Source organism: Lepeophtheirus salmonis, chromosome 13, assembly GCF_016086655.4.
Source record: "Lepeophtheirus salmonis chromosome 13, UVic_Lsal_1.4, whole genome shotgun sequence".
Classification (NCBI taxonomy): Eukaryota; Metazoa; Arthropoda; class Copepoda; order Siphonostomatoida; family Caligidae; genus Lepeophtheirus; species Lepeophtheirus salmonis.
This window is the reverse complement of record NC_052143.2, coordinates 41,611,741-41,628,305: the sequence shown is the minus strand read 5'-3', so window position 1 is coordinate 41,628,305 and position 16,565 is coordinate 41,611,741. Positions and strand designations below refer to the sequence as shown.

Genomic DNA, 16,565 nt, shown 5'->3' with positions numbered 1-16,565 from the left:
TATCTCTTTCACTCACTCACAGGTTTTCTGTATTTTTATGGTTTGTTTTTATTATTACAATATAATAAGAGGATCGAAAAATAATCATTATTCTATGTAGTAGGGCACTTTGGGACATATTATTTATTTAGACAAACGCTTTTAGGAAGTGGGTAAACGGGTTTGTACGGGAATACTATTTATTTGATCCGTTAAAGGGGGTCGTGGGAAGGTTTTGTCCCACATTTCCTAGTAAGGTGGTATCTGGGAATAACTACAATAATAAAAGTATTCTAAGTCTAAAAAGAAAAACAAAAAAATCCTGTCGAAAAATATATGCATATGTTTAAATATATGTGCATTTATTCATAGATGGATTTTGTCAAAATTAATTAAACGATTTGGAAAGTCAAGAAAAACGGCAAGGGAATTTTGAAGGAAATTGATTTATGACTCTTACTAGCTACAATATTGCCTACATGTAGGAAGTTGAAGGAACTCATAAGTCATAAATGAATAAATGTATCAATTATGAGTAGTTTTCCTTCTTCACCTCCAACCCCCCCTCCCTCCATCTCTCCCTAGTCCTTGGAGGTAAAGAAAGATCGAGTTGTTGTTCTAGGGGTATAAATCATGTTTTGTTTTTTTATGAGGAAAGAGTTTTATGAGAATATAATAATAATAAATACGTCATACTGCATTTACAAATCATAATAAAAATAATAATTAAGTCAAATTGAACTATCATTTGATTTTTTCCGTTGAAGAGGAAGCTCAATCTAGGTAAAGTCGTTACCTTTTCTCTTAAAAGAAAGAGAGAGAAAAGGCCTGAAGTCAATTAGTAGTTAGTATTGTTGAGTTCCGGCTTGCATATCATAGACGGGTCTGAAATTCGGTGAGGAGGAGTCTTGTCGTTCAATCCGGTCTATAAAAACATTAGTCTTGATCTAGTCCAGTGGTCCAGAAATAAGTTACATATTTTTTTTAGAAAAGAAAGAAAAAAAATTAGAAAAGAAAATTTCAGTCTTATGATTTGAATTTCTAGCCACTGTTTGAATTTTGGTTTGAACAGAAGAATGATATATAAAATCTATTTAAGACCGAAGCAAAAATAAATTCGGTCTGGAACCGAGTGCCAATAGAAAAATCGTTCGTCATTTCTTCCCAATTGGAAGTTATTATTCATTAACTGTTAATCACCAGTGGCATTGCTAGTATCAATCCAAAAAGAAAGAAAAAAATCATATATAGAGAGGTGTGACCTTAAACTTAGATTTAATTACGATGCGGCCTTCATCCTCAAGAACTCCCAATTTGTTACCCGGCGTATTGAGGCTATTATTGCTTGTGAAAAAGGACTTAATGAACAAAAAATATAGCTAAATATAGTACTTAAACATATCACAAATTGGTTTTATTTTTTGAGTTAGCAACACAACTCTTGATCATTGTTCACAGCTTAACAAAAGCTAATTCGAATTCAACCACTCAGAACACATATATGGGGAAAAGAATTAGAAAAGATTCTAACTCACAAAATATATGGTGTAAATGTGTGTGTTAGTGAGGTAACATCGCGGAGACTGGAGCATACCAAAGTATCATGTAGCTATATAGAGCTTCTTCCATAATGGAAGTAATTTTTTTATTCTACAAAAAACAAACTGTTATGAACAACCACTGATGAATTTCTCTTTATAAAAGTTGTAATAGAATAAAAATAGGGCTGAATCATTCAGTATTTAGTGTTGTTATTACTTATTATATTCTATTACATTGTATTATTGTTTCCTCTAAGAAATGCTCTTCATCAAGATGTACAAAGAGATTCACAAACACGTATGTATTTACTCCATTCCATTAAAAACCAAAGAATTTTAATATTTTTAGTTTTGTAATTTTTGACGTAAAAAAATAAGGATTAATTATTGTTATTTACCTTCCACTATATCCGACAGAATTTTTTTTTTAATCCGACATTTGTTTCTTTATTATATATGTATACCTTTTACATATTCATGATGACGGCTTTGACGTCATGTGGGTTTAAGGAGTAACTCTATGAGGCTCACGGTGGTTTAAGTACAAACCACTGTTTTTTTTTGTCTTTTTCACGGATTATTATTACCAAATAAGATGTAATTGGAGTTCAAAAAATCATCAGCTCACAACAAATAAATGTACAGTCCATTTTGCCTGTGAAGAAAGTAAGGCTGTGTAATGCTTGTTTTTAAATAAAGAACAGTTTGGAAGAATGAAGCAATTGTCATGTTGAGGCATGAAATTGATATCTCATTGTGATATGAGCCAATAAGGAAATGATCACCGTCAAGTGAAATAGCTACGGAGGCCCAGGACCCGCTTTAGAATGACATTTGTCCCGTCCTCTGCTTTCGTATACAAAATTGGGATCCTGTACATACAGGGTAGATTTGGTATAAATTATTTTTAAAAAAATGTATTTTTTTTTTGAAAAAATAAAAATATATTCAAATTTTAAGTATGAAAAAAAAGGCTCCACATATTTATCTTTTGCATAGGCCCATTTCACAAAACTGCCCTTGCAGAAGCCCCAGAACCAATCAATAATACGAAACATTTTCTAAAAAATTACTTTAAATATTGTTAACACCATAATTACACAACATTTCATGGTTATTATATTTCAAAAAGTATAGGGGGAAGGGCTTCTTCTAATGGCAATACATGGTTGAGTATAAAGTTACAAATTGTTATTACTCTCAATATTCCTCACCTGTCCCTCAATCCTCCATAAAACACAAGTTTTTGTAGAGAGAGAGAGAGTGTCAAAAACTCAATTTGTCTTTCAACAAATGGCTACTACCATGATTGCTTTGCCAATAATAATTGTTCAGTTATTCTTTCACATAAAATACGGGTTGAATTTAGTATATCATCAACAATAACGGTTAGATCAATTCCGGTATCACATAAAGAATACGAATTAAATGACTTTTTTGTCTTGTTTGAATCTATTTAACTTTCAAAAACGAATATTTCATGATAGTTTGATACTCGATTTTGTCCCTTTTCACACAAACTCTCAGATACACTCATTCAAATGACTGTTACATAACAATTGCGCAATCATCAAAGCCTAAAACTTTGGTGAATAACTGTCAACAGTTGCTAGATAAATGTGACTAGCTTTGATTTACGGGCTCTTCCATCTTCACGTTGAGGTCAGAAACTTTTCTGATGCACAAAAGGTTGGAATTCTTATAAGACGTTTTCATGTGCTTCACCCGCAACCTCTCTCTTTGTTGTAGTCTTCGTTATTCTCTTTCTATTTATTGTGGCACGTACAAGCCATAAGAAATTACCTTCCCTCAATTCATTAACTGTCATGGTGGTTTTCCTTCATGAAGATATTATGTATATACTAATTAACGTTCCTTCATACATAAAAACTTAAAAAATAATTCATAGTCAGAGAGGGAAAAAAAATTGACTCGGTGGTGTCATTTCACTCTTCTCGTGTGTAGGGCTTATTTTCCATTACTCATCATATTGATAAGAGTCTTGTCAGTTGTCACCATAGCATAAACATCCTATTTAGAATAATCCACCTACTGAATATCTAGGAAAATAATGATACAACCAAAATATATTTTTCAATAACGCCATTGATGCAATATTTCTCTAAACGTAGTGTTGAATGTTCCACAAGTTGGGGGATAAAGTTTTGTGTGTGTATTTTTTTTAAATGGACTCATATCACATATCCATTAGATACTTTAAATATGGAGTATTTTTATTCTCGTTGTTATGGGTGGCCCCCCTTGGTGATGGTGGTTAATCTCATATTATCTAGGAAGGGAATGAGTTGAAACAACACTACCAGGGAGAATGGAATTTTTTCGTTATTTTTAACGAAAATTATCGCATAATAAAAACGTTACGAAAATAAATTTTCTTTTATCTGTAAAGGTTGTTTCTTGGATATAAGGGTGGATATCACAATCAGGTGCTAATATAAATCGTTGAGAGAGGAAAAAGGAGGTAAAAAAGAAATCCTATATCTTGATTCCCATCCTTGATTATTACAACTAGCAAAAAATACACCCATGTTTCAAAGTGTCTTCAAGGACATAACTAAGCCCTTGGATTCCTTTCTTTTTATGCCCTTACCCCCTCTAAATGTGTACATGCATTGTGGGCAATACTTTCCCGGTTAGACTACAAATCTTATATTTACATTCACGAGTCTCGAAATGACTAGACTTTCAATAAGGAGCATGTCCTGCTCTTGTTTGTATGTATCTAAATATAACCAAAACTACATTTTTGGTAGCTCCACAAGGATCACACTCCTCCAAGGGAACAACAGTTGGCACATGCAGCCTTGATCACAGACATAACTTTAATTGCCTTTGTTGTCTTCCTTTTTAGTCTTCATACCATACCTCTCCTCCAACTGACATTTTCTTTATTTTATTTTTAAAAAGACGTTAAGTATGGTTTCTTATTACTTATTAGTCATTTACCTATGCGTGATATAGAGCAACGACAGCTGTTGATCCGTTATTGCCTTTGTCCTTTACTTTTGAGGAATAACCTTCAAAAGTCTTTGGTTGACCTGGTGATTTATGCAAACGACTTTTATATATTTATCGAACCTTGAGAGTATGAAATTCCAAACACAACCTTCCTCTATTTTTTTAGCTTATGATTTTGAAGAAAAATAAATGATTAGTGTTCGACCCCTGATAAGGTATTTTATGTAAACTGCTCACATTTTTTCAAATAAAGGCGCTCTTCTTTACAAGTGAGTGTGTGTGTATCCAGCTTAAAGGGATCCTCTATGGAGTGTCGTGGACCGGCGGGCGTGCTGTTGTACACTCAATTATTCTTCTTCTTCTTTGGATGTTTTTTAGTCAGTGATTTGAACGCAGTGTTTGTGTGTGTGCGTGTGTACAGGTGGCTTTTGTGAGTGATGCTCCTTTCCAGTTGTTTATTCCCTTTCTGAGTTAAAGAATTAAGAGGTTCTCCCTCTGTGATCGTTTTTTTTGGACGACAAACACAAAATGTGTCCAATCTTAGAGATAAATAATACTTAATTAAATCATTATCCATCAAGGAGCAGAAAAACTAGTCTACAAGGGATCCTCCTCCATTTCCTTCTCATTGTATGTGAGATTCAGTGAATGAGTGAGTCCTCAAGCAACATGTGTCAACCCTTCAATTTTTGTGAATATGTCTGTAACTTTAGAGTGTCCTGAAAATATTACGTCCCGTCTCTCACTGTTCTCTTCGGAAGAGAACACCTTCTCAGTTCTCGAGGAAGTCAATCATTTATCACCACCATAGGTAGGTTTACTCGACACACGTGCAGTCCACATTCCCGCTTTCTCCTCCGGGCTCAGTTAGTTTCATTTCATGAGATGCCATTTGATACTCTTTTCTGGTTTCATATTCAGAACAAATCAAGGTTCAAAGGATTTCCTACTACTGAGTGAGACTGAGTCCTCCCGTCCCCTTTTGTCATTGTGATATTGAGGAATTCATTTCTTTACTCAGGTGGAGATTTGATTATATTTTGTGAAATTAATACAGATGTGATTCCTTATTTGTTGTTAATTAGAATTGAGGTCAAATGAAAGCCAGAAATAGAAAATGTATATCATTATTTATATCAAAATAATCATACAAATGATCACTCATGGAACTAATGATCAAATTGATTTGCTATTTTGGACATGACATTTATATTGTGCACTTCCACTCTGTTTATAATCATCATTGCATTCCATGCTCAAACCTAAATTAAAGCATTGAAACTATTATGGTTGTATATATTAATTTATGTTTGATTATCTATATTATCCTTTCTATGTAACCTATTAAATGATTATGGAGTAAATTAGCAAAATGTTCCATTCTATTCATAGTTTGACTGAAATACTATACGATGAATGTTGTACATCTATTCGAGTCAGTCAAATAAAAGGAAATATGAGTTTCAACATTCATTGATTTCGTTTGATCTTTTATTTTAACTCTCCATACATATTATTTATCGTGATTCATGTTTCATCTTCTCATTTTTATTTTTCAGATTTTGGACGGAAGTCTCAACTGAGACTGAGCTGCTTTTGTTATTACTCTTTATTTTCATCTTTTTCATCATGGAGTTTGAATCCCGCAAGTCTTTCAACACACTCTGCAGTCAAGAAGATCCAGTTACACTAATCAGCTATTATTCTGGAGAACATTCTGGGAGGGGTCGTGTCAAATCTACGGTCGTTCCTCCTGTGATAGCAAAGAAATCTGAAAAGTTCTTCAAAACTCTTCGACGTCGTTCGAAATCCGCATCTCGCTTGGGTGATTATTCCCGTAAAGAATCAAATACAAATTCCTCTTCATCTGTTTCCTCCGCCTCATCTATACTAACTTACACTGCCAACGGTGAACGGGCTCGAAATCCGGATCGGATAAAAAAACAAGATAAAGTGAAACTAGTTGGCTTTAGTCGGAGTTTGAGTGATAACGAGGATTCAACCTCATTTGCATCCTCGCTTTCTTCCTCTCGTTTCAGTACACTGAAGACCTCACGAGAAGTCAAGATGGAGAGAGATAGACTGAGGCAAGAGAGACTCTCGAAATTAACACAAGAGACCAAAGAACTCATTGATAAGCTCAAATCAGAGGGGACCTCCATTCATCGTTCTCTTTTTAATCCTAATAGAGAGCGATTCTTTGAGGAAGCTCGAGAGCGACTACAGAGTGGTCTAAGCTCTGGACTAAGTCAGCCTCCCTCTTCATCATCACAATCTTCCTCATCTAATGATAATGACATTATAAGTTCATTTTTGCGTGAGCATCAGGAACGATTTTCCACGCTTCTGGCTCAAAGACGCGTCGCATCTACTTTTTTTACGTCATCTTCCTCGGGTTGTAATAACAACAATAACTCTTCAATCCCAAGAAAAGGTGGAGAAGAGAGCAAGAGAAGTGAAGGCGAGAGAAAAGTAAAAGCAGCAACGGGGGGAGTGGGGGAAAGGAGAGAGCAAGAATTAGGAGCTACTGAGGAGGAAGTAACTACACCAGTTAGTAACTCTTCGGAAAATGATAAACAGTTCTCCACGGGCTCATCATCCCTTGATCAGCAGCGTTCCTCTCCACAAGTGAGACATATCCCAGTCATACGTGAATTCCCCAATCCCCTTGGAGAGAACACTACCACCTCTTCTTCATCTAGTAGCAGTAGCAATCTTCATCGGAGCTCTAGTTCAAGCTCAAGCTCTGGATTCTCATCCATTGGTCGAAAGTCCGGCCTACAAGGCTCACGAACCAATCTTTCACCTCATCATCATCCAAGCTTCGAGAATCATTTTGGATTCAATCGATTTGGAGGTGGCTTTCGAGCAGACTTCGGCGTTGCTTCTAATAGTTTCTATCCCTCTTTGTCTTCGTCACCTATCCTCTCCTCGGGTGGCAAGAGTTCGTCCTCTCTAAATCATAACCATAATCATCATAATAACAACAATAGTACCACCAGTTGTAGTGATAGGAGCAAAAGAAACAGTTCAAGTAAACTCCTAAAAATCAACAACTCCAAGATCAAAGCCATGGAGAATTCAACCTCAAACTTCAACAGGTAAGCAAGTTCAACTTAATTTTACATATTATTATTACACCCATAGTATTTTTACATGATATGCTAAAATAATCAGTTTTGTATCTGTTACTCTACTCATGAATCCTTGTGTGAATTCCTTGAGGAAATAACAGCAAGACATAAATTGTACGTTACTAAAAATACTTGAGGAAACATACATACATATAACTTGACTTAGGCAAGTCAGCAAGATGTTCCAGATTATCTTTTTTCTTCCTTTCTTCCTCCCCCTGCCTTCTTCTTAAATGTATGTAAAAATAGCTTTGAAAGAACATGTTTTCCCTTACAATAAACGTCAAACACCCCCTTTCTAAATATGTATGTATTTCTACATAATAGGTATATCTATAAATGTAATTAAAACGTAAACAATTGACTTACAACTATCCAAGTTGGAGTAGTGGTGATTTAAAGCAGGTATCCTGCTCATAATTACTTATACATATCTTTTTTTTCTTTACGAGTAGACAACTTATTTATAAAAAAAAAACTTTGCATATTATAACCCTCAGATCTCAACAATTCTCCCTTTCATACTGAAGAGGTTTTGTGATTGAAAATATGTTTAGTTCATAGGAGTGAAAATACTATAATTTTGAAACCACAAAAAATTCTAACGGGACATTTATCTCCACCAAACAATACACATTTTAAATCACAGAACCTATTTATTTTGACAGGAAGAGTTGTTGAGGTTTGAGGATTATAATATCCGAAGCTTTTATCAATATCATTACGTGGACATACATGATAGATGTGGTAACCCACCTTAATATGAAATGATACTTGACGGGCTCTTTCTTTTCTTTAAAAAAAAATAATATTAAGGCCTTTCCTAATAAATTGGCCTTTATAAGGTGTTCTTCTTTCATTTATTGACGGGTTTTTATAAAGTAATATTCCAATCTATTTCTAAATGACCTTTTTTTAAAGGTCTATTGTTTCAAAAGATCATCTCATTATTTATCAACTCAAATATGAAATGACTTTTTGTTAGAGAATATATTTAAAATTTGTTTCCAGTCAGAACATAGATAATCCAAATTCCCCGTCTGACGTCATATTATTTCCGACTCTGATAATCCGTGGAAGGGCTGTTGTCCTCCCTCTCGTTGCAACGATCCTCAGTAGGTTGATAAATACTTATACATAATATGTATAGAGATAGTGTTGTGTCATTTCCTTATTTATTGGGTGCAGTCCAGTCTTTGGATCGGTCCTTCAGTACAAGAACTGATAAAAAAAAGAATAAATAAAGTTGAGTGACAACCTCAGGGACTGAACTTTACAAGTTTTTATGACTGATAAATTCAGTCTTCAGTCCAAATTAGGACCGACACAACACTAGATAGAGATATTAATTCTCCAATATATAGTACACTTACACATTAGTATTCGGAACAGATGGACGGACTCTTTTCAAAAGAATACATAAATAAATAACTGGAATTAAAAGTAAAAGTATTATTATTCGAAACTAGATTTCTCTGTCATCATCCTTCTTAGATTTCTCAGAATTTCATTTTAAAATACATACATACGTCCTTAATTGCTATTGTCAACAAGTTTTTCGTGCTTTGAGGATTCAAGAGTGTATAAAATATCGCTAAAAGTATTTACTTATTAGTGGTGCCATAGTAATAATTATTATATTTATATTCTTAAAAAAAATCTCTGCTTGACTCTTATCATCTGTCATCTGAATGATAAGGAGAAAGAAGTAATTCGTGTTTGAGGTTTTGCAGAGTCCTGACAGATTACTTTCACTCATTGTTATTCACTGACTATGTATAAAAGTGATTTGATTTGTTTTTTTCATTAAAGAGAAAATAGAATGGCTTCATTTTTAAGTACATTGTGAACTTGATACACGCAATGTTTTCATTTCGTTAAAGGAGTTCAAACTTCTACTGACATTTGGGGAGTTAATACAAAAACAAATCTTACACAAAAATGAAGGAAAGAACAATTTTGCTGCGTCAAGCCAATAATTTTAGACATATTTGAGTCAATTATTGGCTTTGTATTAAAATTTGTTGGATGAGATAAGATAGTCAATAATTTTTGATATAGTTTCGAACCTATATTTGATTTATAATACTTGTGTTTGTTCCCGATATAGCCCCTCTCAAATAAAATCAATCCATTTCTTATTCTTTTATTGTGATGATCAATTTTGGGTACTTTAAGTGCAATTTTGCAGCGCCTCAAAAGGGTTCGTAAGAATAATTTTGGAATAGAAAACGACGATAATTAGTCGAAGAATACATTTGTAATTCCCACTCACTTTTGAGAAAAATCATTCTTTTGTGTTACGTACATCAAATACAATTTAATTAAATATACCAAATCAGAAAAGGTAAGGTCAAATCAGCGGCTTTATGCTATGATCTATACATAAATTCTTCTTAATATGTGATGTATAAACAACATATAAACAATTTTCTATTAAAAATGAGAAAATCCCAATTTCTTTTTGTCTTAATGAATTTTGGTCAATTATAATAGACTTTGTATTCAAATTTTTATGAGTTGAGATAAACAATAATGTTGTTTTTTTTTTTTAAATTTTAGAACCTTTATTTGATTTATGCGACTAAATTTGGTCCATTTAAAATAAAATATATCAATTTATAATTATGATTCCATTGTGAGGATGATTTTTTTGCTATTTCAATTGTAAGTTGATGTGTGTCCAAAGGGTTATATGTCATTACTAACTTTTTGGGTGAAATTAGCGATAAATATTCATCGAAGAATACCAATGTCGGTTCCAGATTTAGTTTAGAGAAAAATAATCCTAGCTTGTTTTTATGTTGACGAGACACATATTATTATGTATCTTTATCCCGCAAAATCCCTTTAATCAGTGTCATAAACATTTCGTATGTATTCTGGCATTTATATCTTCCTTGTACTATAACCTTTTCTAATGTCACATTTTGATAGAATGAGCACCTTCATTAGGGTAGAGGGGGAACCATAATTAATCCCTGATGAAAATGAGGGGAAAGAAGACCTTTTGATATTTTTTAATCTCGCTCCTTCCTTTTGAGTTCATAAATATATATATTATAGTAATGAAACGCTGTGTTCTTTAACGTTTCTTACACGCGAAAGCAATTTTCTAATGTTTTGAAAATTATTGAAAGACAAGGAAATGTTTATAGAAGGATTATATACATACATAAATATATTATAGGTATCATGACCTTCTTATAAGGAACGCAAACGATGGGAGGGAAATGAAAACTTTCTCTCTTTCTATCCTCATTGTTACTTAAATCCATTCCTTTACTCATTAGATATTATTATTATTAGTTTTATTCATGTAGGTAACATTCTCTCGTGTTTTTGTTTTATTTGATTACCCAGCGCATTGCAGATTATTTATTGATAGAGACTGAAAAACAAACAGTTTCTTCTTATATGTAGACAAACATATCAGAGGCTGTCTGTAAATAAACCCTGTCTCTTGGGGATTCAATTATATTCCCTACTCCTTGATATTAAATAAATGACCATTTCCTTCTTGTAGGGGGAATTGGAAATAATGGAGAAGGGACGAACATGGATAGACTTTTATTCCTTTCTTTCTCTCAAGGCGTTACTCCTCTTGCAATGTATTTTGTTGTTAGCTATCCATTTTTACGTTTCTTTTCCTCATATCGGTGTTTTGAACATTTCTTAATTTAATGCGAATCATCTTATGATAAGTTGTGAACAATGCCCAACAACTGTATTGAATGATAATTTCATGGTAGTGTAGAATTGTCTACTAATACAACCCCCAACTGCATTTCCTCCCGGTTTTTTTGTGAGGAAAGTTTGCAAGATAGAATATAAGTAACCTACGAGTGTTGTGGGATTGGTCTAGAAATCATAGACCAGTCCGAGACAGTTATAATTTTTGTTTGACTGAACTAACTTGATCTTTGAAAGAAGTTTGGTCGTGATCGGTCTAGATCATAAGAGATAAAAAACATTGAGTGATGGAAGAATTTGACGCCGTGGTAGTTGACCAAAACGTTCAAATTGTATTTGTAATAAATATGTGTAGGATAACGACATAGAGGACGCTTCAAATTTTTTTATGTTCCTCAAGTCTTCAATTTTTATAGAAGTATCGGATCCTTCCACACAAGATCTGGAGGGATTGTTGTAGTATAAATAACTATGTTTTTCATTGTTTTATTCAAAAACATTCGAATTCAAAAAAAAAAAAAAAAAAATCCCCTACTCTTGGCCAGTGTAAGACTCTTATGTATTTTATCTCTATGGTCTAGACCGATTTTATTGATGGAATGTCAATAACGCCATTTGTGTTTTCAATTTGTATACATTAGTACATTGACGTCAAACAAAGCGTAAACGTGGAACTCTTATAAATGGGCTACATATAGAAAAAAAATCCGTGTAGAAGAAAATCACTTTAGATCGAACTCTTATACTGTATCAGATGTGTGGGATGATGATCCTTCTTATGATGTGGATACAACTGTCTGAATGATGAGGTACTCGCCCACTTTGAAGTGAAATTTTACTTTAAAAATATATTATGTAAATTCATTCAAACATAACATTCATGCCTATATCCATGATGTACTGCATAAACAGGCTTTTGCAACTTGCATTCATGTCCAAATTGATAGTTCATTATCATGATTTGCATAAAAGTGTTTATCTAAAAAGAGGAGATGGTGATGCAATCCTAATTACTGGTCTGGTATTTTTTTTCTTTCTTTTATGGAATCAACCTTCGTCACACATGTTTCGAATAAAAAACGTTCACGTAATATAAACTTTGGATAGCTTATTATTAAAAGTTTTATTTGTGGCATTACCCACTAGTATTTGTATGTATTATGATACAAAACCAGGAACGTGTGATTACATAATTACTACCTATCATCCTTCAAGTAATGGTCTTGATTTTTGTTTGTACAAACTATAAGAAACACACCAAACCATTCATTTTGGATGTCTTTGGCATCGTATTGATGCTTCCTGGATTAGACTTTAGTTCTGCTGATTCTTTATATGTTCCAAGGTTAATAGAAATACAAGGTTGGACCATCATGCCATCGGTCTTCCTACAATTTTCAAATTGGTGTATCGTACCGACTCCTGGGTAAGACAGACAGATTTAGACAAAACACGTAACGAATCATATTCTATGACTTCACTATTAAAAAGCGTGGTGGTAGTCAAACATCAGTCGTACATGAGTTATGGTATAACCTTGTATTTCTATAAACCTTGATATGTACATATTTTGGTCTGGAAATCCTAGGCCGAGCCAAGACAGTTTAAACTATCGTTGGACTGGACTAATTCGGTCCTTAAAATAAGTTTGGTCTTATTTTAAATTCGCTATAGATCGATTTTATATATGAGTTGTTTATGACGTCAAGTGTTTTTCCAAATTGTGAACATCAGTACAATCCAAGGTTATACTTTAGCGCTTTTCCGACTTATATTTGACTTCCACCACTCTTTTTAATAGTGACGTCAAAGAATATAACTGATACCAAGAGGACCTATATATCGCCTTCCTTGACTTTTACTGTTAGAGTACTGCTTTTATACTCTATGACGTCGAAATCTGTCTTGTCTTGCCCGGCTGTCGGCACGGTGCATCAAATTGAAAATTCTGGCAAGCCCGATTACATGAAGACATAACCTTGTATTTCTATTAACCTTGGGTACAATGACATCATAGGAAGTATAAAATTTACAACTCCGTATAAATGGAGAGGGGGGAAAGATGTCCAAAGAGTGAGACTAAAAAACAAATCGTAATGCGATTAAATAGCAGTTTAAAAAAATAACAGAAAACCGAGCGAAAAAAAAAAAAAAAAAAATCGTCTCGGACCGAGTCTCAATTATAATATTTATAAGTACTACTATTTACTTAACGGAATTGAAGTTATTTTAAGGTGCATTGAATTAGAAATATTTCAATATGTATAAGAATAATAGATATTAATATATTGAGTTTGATGAAAACAAATTCTTACTATTAGAAAGTATTATTTAAGTATATTGTAAGTAGATAGATTATAATTTTAAGTACATATATTCTTCAATATAGGGATAGTTTGTAAGCATGCATATACCAGAGTCTACAAGCCTACATAGCACATGTATTAGTGTAGGGTTCTAGTTAGAATTTTCGAGTTTGGTGGAGGTAGACTTTTTGAGTTCTGGATTGAGTCGACGTGTTTGTGTTAGGACAATATACCCATTTTTGAGTTCGAGTTTTTGAGAATGTCCACCTATACATAAGTAATGTAGTTTTTCCTATTAAATACATCAACTTTCTTTCAATAAGAAATTATTGTCTATTTGAATGTAGTACTCTAAAATGTCCTTTTGATTAGTGATCCCTCAAATTTGACTCAGTATTATTACTCTAATATTAGTGTTTTGATCATTCCAGTTCAACTAAAGTCAAAGTAGTTTTCAGAAACTTGATAGCTTTAGTTAAGTCGAGTTTTTTTCGATGTTGAGTAATACTCAAAAATATTTAGATGCACAAATTTCAATTTGTATAAATAACAACCATCATTTAAATTACCAACTATTAATTGATGTTATCATTTCATTTTAATAAATTAAAATTACGAATTTATTATTTAGATATACGATTAATAAAACAATGTGCATTTAATCTTTATAATGTGCCACAGAACTTATTAAGTAATGATTTTCAATTTTTTTTAGATAAAAAATTACACCATTAATTGACATATTGAATAGTATAATCCTAGGAATATTCAACCTTTACATTATCCTCATCACACGGACTCTAAATTATTTTGTTTTAAAATAATTTATCTCATTATGTAGATTCAACTTATACACGCCATATGTATAGATATATTAAAAGAGTAGCCATCTAGCACGTTTTAGGATGAGGGAAATCAAAGAAGTGTAAAGAAGTGAAAATTATGTAAAATCATTATGCGTGATTTTTGTAAAAATGAACAGCAATCCGTTTTACATATATATTTCTCTTCCACTCCATTCATGCTTTTCTATCTCACTTGAGTCGTTACATAACGGTACACTACTAATATGAATAAGTATTAATGGTAAATTATCTCCATAATCATTGACGTCATGTTGAAAAATAGTATTGACGGACGTCATCATGATTATTGACCATCGTTCACCCAAACTGTATGGGCCATACACATACCTCTACGGTTAGAGTTGTGGAGAAGTATATACCTACTATAGTAATTGAGGAGGGCGTTGCTACTTCAATTTTCTGTTGTTCTAACTGCTTCAGTCAACCGGCAAGAGGGTTCTGTATGATTATGAGTATATATAATGTTATATATTATGAAGGGAAAGGTACTGATGGAATGTAAATTACCTTTACTCTATATAATCCGTGTCAACTATTCCTAACTATGTATTATTGGGTGAAATAAATTTATATCTATATAGTAATAAGGTTCGGTTCGGTGCATCAAGAAGGCTGAAAACTATATATAATACTAATTATTAATACTTAATGTAGACCTGATATAAAATACATACATATTGTTATACTATGTGTATCAACCTTCGTCATTCTCACCTGTTTCACTTATGTATACCATGTTTGACCTCGGGAAACAAATGCTAAATGTTCCTAACCTCTCAAATTAACCTGCAATCCCCCCTAATCTATAATTATACGTAGTACATACCGACAGATTACACAAAGCTGTATCAAGAAGGGGGATTCGATGGCAAGTGGCATGAGTACAGATTAGATACAGAAAGAAATTCCCAAAATGATGATGCAGTCTCATATCTTACTCAACTGAAGAAGAAAAATCCGTTTTAACCTAAGGGTCTTTGATATATTATGTACATTTATAGGCATTTATCTTTTGGTAAAGTCGTTTGGAATCACTCTAAGCAATACCAGGAGTTGCAAAAGTTGAGGAATCGATGCAAAAGTATTAAAAGAGTGTCTTAATTCTTCGATAGCAATAGCAGCTTTTAGGCGAGGGGAAAGGCAGCTTTTGTTGAAGTTAGTGGGCATGTTCTTCCACTCCTGGTTAGCTAAAAGGTCCAGGGCTTCCACATGGGGGTGGCCTTGCTATTTACAAGCCACCGCCGCACCCTTGATGGTAGAGCTCTGGAAACTGTTTTGACGAGGCATTTTTGTCCCTGAGTGGGGTGTTGTTTTTAAGCCACTTTTGGAGAGTTTTAGCGGTTTGCGCCATACTACTGGAATACAAACTTTGACGCCCTAGAGATCTCCCTAGTCTTAGATATGATTTTATTCTGAAGGATCTCTTCGTAATTGACATTGGGATTGGAAGTAGAGTCATAATTTTCAAAAATTTATGTTCTTGAGTCATTATTGAAATGATATGTTTCAATAAAAACAACAGTATTTAAGAATCCATTTTTGAAGATGGTTTTGAGATTTCCAAAAAAAATGAGGTAAATTTAAATTTAACCAATTGGAGCAGAGTGTTCAGTATTTAAATTTTGGTGATGAAACAACCTTTTGCAACTCCCGTTATGTACTTCAAATGGATTGGTTTGCTCTGTCAATTCACATGACAAAAGCCCTGTTATGTGTTATTAGTAATAATGTTAATAGTCTGTAATAATTGCCTTGTTTCCGGCCTTTTGTTTATGGAGAAATGGAAGAGAAAAAAGTAATGGTGTGTACATATGTTTGTATCTTCGATGATAATACTAAGTACCTATTGCCTATTTTTAAAATATGTATTCCTTCTTCACTTTTTCTTCACCTCTCTCATATACAGATAATGCGTTAGGTTAAGTAATTATATGCTGTGTATGTGATTAGAAAATATTTAAGGAAATGACGCAATTTTACTTAACGCACAGGGTTAAGGATGGTAATAATGCAGAGGAGGAGGGGGCCCAAAAGGTAGGTATTGCGTGTGCCTATCTTTTTATTTAG

At 33.2% G+C, this 16,565-nt stretch overlaps 1 protein-coding gene across 6 annotated transcripts in view; it reads left to right on the top strand.

Annotated features, from left to right (window-relative positions):
• Window positions 1-16,565, top strand: part of LOC121127520 (uncharacterized) — a 284,995-nt gene that overhangs the window by 256,610 nt on the left and 11,820 nt on the right. For 4 of the 6 annotated variants that reach the window (XM_071893179.1, XM_071893181.1, XM_071893180.1 and 1 more), the window contains exon 2: window positions 6,059-7,600. In XM_071893179.1, coding sequence (XP_071749280.1) covers window positions 6,129-7,600 — 1,472 coding nt within the window. In that variant the 5' untranslated portion in view covers window positions 6,059-6,128. Of the gene's footprint in view, window positions 1-4,816; window positions 5,311-6,058; window positions 7,601-16,565 lie in introns of those variants that run through there. The other 2 variants (XM_040722918.2, XM_040722917.2) reach the window with 1 other exon arrangement.